The sequence below is a fragment of the Argopecten irradians genome, chromosome 6 (genome assembly GCF_041381155.1).
Source record: "Argopecten irradians isolate NY chromosome 6, Ai_NY, whole genome shotgun sequence".
Classification (NCBI taxonomy): domain Eukaryota; kingdom Metazoa; phylum Mollusca; class Bivalvia; order Pectinida; family Pectinidae; genus Argopecten; species Argopecten irradians.
In genome coordinates this window covers 29,544,783-29,552,657 of record NC_091139.1, presented here as the reverse complement: position 1 = coordinate 29,552,657, position 7,875 = coordinate 29,544,783, and the positions used below count along the sequence as shown (strand labels likewise).

At 36.3% G+C, this 7,875-nt stretch overlaps 1 protein-coding gene across 1 annotated transcript; it reads left to right on the top strand.

The window, feature by feature from the left end:
* Window positions 1-386: 386 nt before the first annotated feature.
* Window positions 387-7,493, top strand: LOC138325574 (Rieske domain-containing protein-like). The gene is made up of 5 exons (XM_069271335.1): window positions 387-519; window positions 1,403-1,535; window positions 6,262-6,291; window positions 6,700-6,785; window positions 7,311-7,493. Exons 1-5 carry the CDS (start codon window positions 505-507, stop codon window positions 7,491-7,493), a joined length of 447 nt encoding a protein of 148 aa, XP_069127436.1. The 5' UTR covers window positions 387-504.
* Window positions 7,494-7,875: the final 382 nt, after the last annotated feature.

Here is a 7,875-nt window from a genome sequence, read left to right as displayed (position 1 = left end):
GATATAGAAAAGATAAAAGTCTCTGGGATTTTACTGCATTATGTAGAGAAGTATAAACAAGGTCTGTTATTTGATTTGTTTGGCAGAATAGATGTGGATAAAATCTTGCTAATGCAACCAGTGAGGAAATTGCTTTGAAACTTCTTTTGGTATTAAAGAGGCGGTCGTCAGGGCTACCCTTTTGACCCTTTTGAATCCATCTTCTGTGAAATAGTTGTCATTAGGTGTCATGAATGAAGGAGAAAAACATAAATTGATTTCTTTCCAATATACTGTCGACACACTCTTAATGTAGAAAGCATAAAATGTCTTTAAATCTAGCTTGTAAAGTTATATAGATTTACTTGCTGGCTGGGATTCGGGATTGGAACTCTTTATTGTGGAGGTAGGAAAACTATTGACAACCCGTCCAGGTCGAAAAAAAGTGCTGACGTTATTGTCACAGTTATTTTGTCTTATTTGAAGGGTTTGACAGGTTGATGACGGCTTTATAACTCCAATGTGATGGCAGAGGTTTTAGTAAGTACCTTGGATAACGATGACATCCTTCTTTATTTACAACAGCGCAATAATCGCCACCAAAATTATTATACTACCTGTACAAAGTACCGTATGCATGACGTCTACTACAGTCAGACAGTAGGTCAGTAACAGTTAGAGGTAGGCCTACAACTGGATAGAGACAATTTCACGGACTTGGTATCTTGCCTTACTACTCATTTTATTATGGTCTCAATGGTTCAACAAAGCATTCAAAAAATATCTAAATTAGAACTACATGTTTTATACACATTTTGTTCAATGGTAAACAAATTTCCTTAACATGACATACTGTATGAATAATAATTAATGGCAAAAACCACTACATAATATGTCTCAAATAAAGTAATGAAAATATCAAGTTGAGAGAGTATCTAGAAACAGATCTAGAATTACGGCCTTACATATCCTCGATACTCCAGGAGTTACTATCACCATCCTTATATTCACACCTGCAGGACTTACCCGTGTCATTGTGAAACTGAAGCTAGTTCAGGTGAAAGAAACTGACCAATTCAAGACCTTCTTTTGAAAATTATGTAGAGAGTGACTCCCAACTTTAAAACCATACTGTCAACCATAGTGTACCATTATTCGGTTCTTTTGATGTACACTATACATCAAATAACCAAATTACCTGTCTCATCTATTGTCACACACATCTAGCCTTCGGTTTAGTTATGACATAGTCCAAGGGTCAATATAATGACAGTGATTGTATTATGCAATGAGTATCAAGAATAGGGCCATAGTGGATTACATGTGACTAATGTGCATTACCATGGTGCTACCCAAATTGGTACACTTTTAATATATATTCATTTATTTTCTGTAACCAATTTTTTTTTTTATTATTTTGTAGGAAGATTGGACATTGGTGTGTTCATTGTCAGATCTACAGGGATCAAATAGAAAGAGGATCAAAATAGATAACCGAGACGTTGTTATCATAAAGACAAAGGGACACTTTTATGCCTTGGACAGTTTTTGCTACCGTAAATACTTGCTTACAGTTGGTTTTTAGCTCAACTGGACCGCAGGGAACATCCTTGGGGGAAGGGGAACAGAGTTTGTATAAATTTTGGCTCTGACCCCCACCCGTGGCTGGAGAGGGGGGCTCAATTGGGGAAAAGGGAAAAGAGGTAAATCCTTTAAATCACTACCAGTCATAGAGTTCTGCATAGTATGTATTAACCAAACTTTGCCAGAAACATCCTTTGGGGTGGAAAACAGAGTTTGTGTAAATTTTAGCTCTGACACCCCCCCACTCCCGGGGGCAGGAGGGGAGGGGCCCAATTGTGGAAATAGAAGGAAATCATTTAAATCACTACTAGTCATAGATTTTTGCATGGAATGTAACCAAATTTAGCCAGAAACATCCATGGGGGAAGGGAAGCAGAGTTTGTATAAATTATGGCTCTGACCCCCCGGGGGCAGGAGTGGCGGGGCCCAATAGGGGAAAGATGTAAATCCTTTAAATCGTTTCTAGTCATAGAGTTCTGCATGGAATGTAACCAAATTTTGCTAGAAACATCCTTGGGGGAAGGGGAACAAATTTGTATGAATTTTGGCTCTGACTCCACAGGGGCTGGAGGGGCGGGTCCCAATAGGGGAAAAGAGGTAAATCCTTTAAAATTTCTACTTGTCATAGGGTTTTGCATGAAATGGAACCAAATTTGGCCAGAAACATTCTAGGGGAATGGGGAACATGTTTGTAAAATAGCTTGCTTGTACAATAATGTTTAAAATGTTGAATTTCATTTCAAATACTGTAAGGATAATACAAAGGAAAACTTATTATAGAATTATAAATTTCTTCTATATTTTCTAAATATGAAATGTTTCATGGAAGTACTGGTGGACTGATCTGAAGGGAAGTAACTCTGATGACAGTTTCTAATGGTGGTTTATTATCCCCCGCCCAACGAAATTGGCGGGTGATATACAAATGGGTTCCGTCCGTCCGTCCGTATGAATGGTTTCCGGAGCATAACTCTAAAACCAGTAGAGATATTTCTACGAAACTTCATACACACATTGATCTTATGGTCTAGTAGTGCCTTTTGCTAGTTTTAGGTTTTCATTTTTTGCATTTTTTTCCGTAACCATGGAAACATTGCTGAAAATATCATATTTTTGTACCAGGTTCGTTTCCGGAGCATAACTCTAAAACCAGAAGAGATAATTTCCACGAATGTTCATAGACAAATTGGTCTTATGGTCTAGTAGTGCCTTTTGCTATTTCAAGGTTTTCACTTTTTGCACTTTTTTCTGTAACCATTGCTGAAAATGGCAGATTTTTGTGTAAGAATCGTTTCCGGAGCACAACTCTAAAACCAGCAGAGATATTTCCATGAAACTTCATAGACACATTGTTCTTATGGTCTAGTAGTGCCTTTTGCTATTTTTAGGTTTTAAAGTGTACACGGAATGGTTTGGTATATAAGGCTTGATAAATGCGTCTTTGGATAAAATTTAGAATTGAGAAAGTACGAGTTTCATAGCGATTACGGTTCTCTAAAACACACCTGAAGCCCCAAGCCATTGACCCCGATTCGGGACCCCTGACCTGTGACGTCACGAGGACAACGGGACCTATTCTACTCGCATAAGATAGAGAGGCGATTTTTGGTGTCTGCCATATAATATAAACTATCTGTTTGTAAATATCAATTTTGAAGACACAAATACCTGTGTTCATGTCCGATACCTATTTATTATTATCCTTAATCACAGATATGAGTTTGAAAACAGGGATTTATGCCATGCATACATGTATATTGATGTACCTGTCTTAGATAAATGAACATCTCTACGCAATTACTGCATAATTTTACACATTAAAATGTTCATAATAATCCACGTACGTTGTATATCTGCGGTGGTTGGAACCACATATATGTGAATATCATATCAAGGATTCTTGATTATGTTATCCAAAGCCCGACTGGGGTCTTTGAATGTCTACTGGTCAAACCCGCTTAACAGATTTCTGACTTTTTTTTTTATAAAACCTGCCCATACGATTAAGTTATGATTCCAAACAGAATTTTTTGCATATATGTAAATGCATCTACATCTAAAATCGATCTATTTGTTTTTTGACGAAATATATTCAGCTTACATATAATACAGTACACTCGACGACTTGATGATATTTCGCTCAAGTTCATTCATTAGTGTCTTTAATTGAAAAATAAATCATGCACGGGTCAGACGAAAACAATTAGACCGAAGATGTCTATGTGACAAGTCTAATCCAAGAAGCAGATATCAAATACAGAACAAAAACAGAACTTTCATTTCGAATAGCCAATGTTGTGCTGCGTTAATCTCTATACCTGTATACTGCAGTAACTAAACCGCGTGGTCAACCGAGACTAATGAGGGGGCTAACCAGATTACGTAAGAAAGGTGTTTAGTGACCTGTCACGCTTTGTTGATTAGCTCGCGTCAGGTGGCAAAAGTAAGATCACAGGTAAGTTAGCGATGGACCATCATGTAATTGTTGTATAATGTAATATTTGTTTACACTTAAAAATCCCTGGATTACAGTAAAATATACCGTTCTAACATAACATATAACAAGTGTATCAATTACTAGATGTACAGTATATATTTCAGAAAGACTCATTATACATTTGTCTTGTTTATATGTTCTGGTTACATGTAAATGTATTTTTATAACAAAAACTACAAAATTATCTACAAATGGCATGTCAAGAAAGAACAATGCAAATATAATGCTCAATGTCAGAATTTTGATACTTCTGATAGTAGATTTCGGATATCCATTTTTTACTCCCCTCCTAATTTATGTCTATGATATCTACGTGTATTGAACTATGAAATACATTTAAAACATTTTCTTTACATTATGTTGGTTCTTGAAATCAGAAACATACATACATATATATTTCTGTTGAAATCCATAGGCCTAGAGAGAATTTTTATTTATACAGAAACATATTCAAATGAATAATTATATAACCATCATTTTTCTAATTCGTCCCTTTTTAGATCACATTATGAAAATGGAATATTCCCGAGGTTTGATAATTTAGAAAGTTGTTAAAACAGAGATAAGATCTCTAGTTAAATGTACCAGAAACATAAATAACGTATACATGTTTCCGCTTATCGTTGGGCGCCAATGTCACGAGAGTGATAGTATGTGAGTTGGTTCACGAATATATAAATATAATCCAACAGCTATAAACAGTTGAAAGTTTATTTATACAAAAACGGAGACAGATAACCTGAAATAAAAAGAACAATACCTGACAATACATAGGGACACATAAATGTACCGGCTATAATATGATATATTTATACTGTAAAGTAATAAATATAATATACAGGTATTTATTTATTATATATCTATAGTAAATTCTATTTTAATTTCATGGTTATTACATTTAGTTTACAATCACTTTACCCTATACATTACCTGAACCTAACGGACCACGTGCGATCCTTTGTTATACATATACAAATTATAAAGGTTTATGGACAATTTATTTAAAGAAGTTATAACAGAAAACTATTAAGTATATTAATTATATTGCATAATGAATAATAAGTTAATTACTTTATTTCTAGTTAAATATTAAATAAACATACCTTTCAGCACTGTGGCCGTAAAGCACACAGGCTTCCAGCTATAGGTGTTACATGTCCGGTGCCTATTTTCCATGTAATGTGTGGACACGCTTCCACCAGGGTGGGCGTGCACGTGCAAGGACAGGGTCATGCAGGGTCAATGTGACACACTCAACCAATCCATTCACTCACCTCTCATACGTCATCATAACAACTTACATACACACAGATTTACATGTACAGGACATAACATGACACAGGGACATGTAAATTCAGACAATACACAGCGCATGTAGTTTTAAGACCTAATATGATATATTTTATGTACACAGTGAATTCAAACACCGCGACATTTGTATTTAGCCTGATTTCAGTTGTAATATTTCCTATTATATATATAATTAAATCGTCAACATAACTGTATACTGTATATATATTTGTAAAATTCTCGTAACCCCATTTCAGGAATACATATATGTCCCCCTTTTTGCTATAACTCCCCTACCAAACACCTCACTGCCATTGTCCTCGTGACGTCACATCTGGTTACTCCTCAAATCAGCGTGAGCGGCCGATTCCCTGATTAGCAGTCGATATACAGGTAAAAATCGAGCACTTCGGAGGGCTGTATCTCGGTACTGAAGTGGCCGATTTTAATGCGGTTTTCAACATTCTTGTCAGGAGATCAAACAGAATAACATATCTAAATATTATTTTCCGTTCCGTGTACACTTTAACTTTTTGTGTTTTTTTCTGTAACCATAGAAACATTGCTGAAAATATCATATTTTTGTAGCAGGTTCATTTCCGGAGCATAACTCTAAAACCAGCAGAGATATTTCCATGAAACTTCATAGACACATTCTTTTTATGGTCTAGTAGTACCTTTTGCTATTTTTAGGTTTTCATTTTTTGCACTTTTTCCGTTACCATGGAAACATTGCTGAAAATATCATGGTAAATGGTAAATGTTACTTTGCAAAACTCCACCCATCTTTGTGTATATAGTCTAATATAAATGTCAAGGCTGTATACCTGATTCAACAATTGCAGCCCCACTCTACTTGAATTATACTCCATCTTTCTTTAGCTTCAACTTCCTTTTTCCTTTTTTTCTAGATGCCGGAGGACCTCTTTATGCTGGAGACATCAGAGGTTTGTATGACTAAATCTGTCCTCTATATTCAAGGGGTTACTATTACCGTAGTAATATCCACCCTGAGCTAATTTCATAACATGGTTCTGTGTGCAACAACAGTGAAATAGGTAGTTTGTTCCTTTGATGTCCACCAAAAAAATTGAATAACAATACACTTTTGTTGACTGTATAGCCTTGAAGTTGGGAGTCATGAGCTTTCAAGGAAGACTTTGTAGGCCTATGATTGGTCAGGTTTTTTTTCTCCTGAGCTGCTTTCAGTTTTACTAGGACATAGTTCAGGGGTAGATACTCTGATATTACTCCCTAGTACTCTGTACCTTTTTGTGTCATGGTTTTTGAATCATTACAAGTTTTTGTTCCAGTTGTTGACACTGTATAGAATACTTTGCACATCTTCTTTCAGGATTTTGATGGAAAGACTTGTATCGTTTGTCCATGGCATAAATACAAAGTAGCTATTGACCGCGGAGAAATGATTTATCAGGTATGTGAAGCTAATGGCACATTTTACTATTTCTGTTGTATTCTGTTAAGATTGAAAGGAATTTCCACAATGAAGACTAGATATGTGTGTGTTGATATTGGGGCCCCTGTGGTAGAGTGGTTAAGATGTCTCGACATATTACCACAAGCCTTCCATCTCTGGGTTGTGAGTTCGAATCCCATGTGGGTCAGTTGCCAGATACTGACAGCTGGTCAGTGGTTTTCTCCCGGTGCTCCAGCTTTCCTCCAACAACAAACCTGGCACGTCCTTACATGACCTTGGCTGTTAAAGGACGTTAAACTAATAAACCCTTGTGTTAATTTAATAATGTGTGGGGATCTTTTGAGCCTAACAACCTTTATGCAGTGATTTATAATTTCACAATTTGTAGTCTTTTGGTTGTGTTAGAAACATTTAGCAGCGTTTCATTTCCATGATTTCTAATAAATTGCAAAATGAATTAGGAAATCTAGTCACATGCAAAATTGTTGGTTTTTAATAACATACTTGTTTTCTTCATTTCAGTCCTGTGATCCACATAACCTGAGCAAGCCTGCTGTATGGAAACGAAGTGGTGTGAAGCAAAGGACACATGGCGTTACTGTCAGGGATGGAAAGGTTTATGTGAGATTTACTGACTGTACAGGTCAGATTCCTTCAGATCAGTACAACAACAAAGAATACAGAGAGAGACTGGGATTAGAATGATACAACACATAACATGTCTGAAACCAGTCAAAAATAAGGGACTACAGAGAGAGAGAGAGACTAGCATTAGATGTCATGTCTACAGCAATTACAACAGAGACTGGAGTTGTCATGTCTATAACAAGTACAACATGAACTGGAGTTGTCATGTCTACAGCAAGAACAACAGAGACTGGATTTGTCATGTCTACAGTCAGTACAACAGTAGGGACAACAGAGACTGGAGTAATCATATCTACAGCCAGAACAACAGAGACTGGAGTTGTCATGTCTACAGCATGTACAACTGAGACTGGAGTTGTCATGTCTCCAGCCAGTACAACAGAAGGGAGAACAGAGACCGTAGTTGTCATGTATACAGCTTGTACAATAGGGAGTGGAG

Coding starts and splice junctions, on each gene's coding strand:
- LOC138325574 (XM_069271335.1), top strand. Junction 1,536..6,261: donor CTTGGACAGTTTTTGCTACC/GTAAATACTTGC, acceptor CTTTTTTTCTAG/ATGCCGGAGGACCTCTTTAT. Junction 6,292..6,699: donor ACCTCTTTATGCTGGAGACA/TCAGAGGTTTGT, acceptor TGCACATCTTCT/TTCAGGATTTTGATGGAAAG.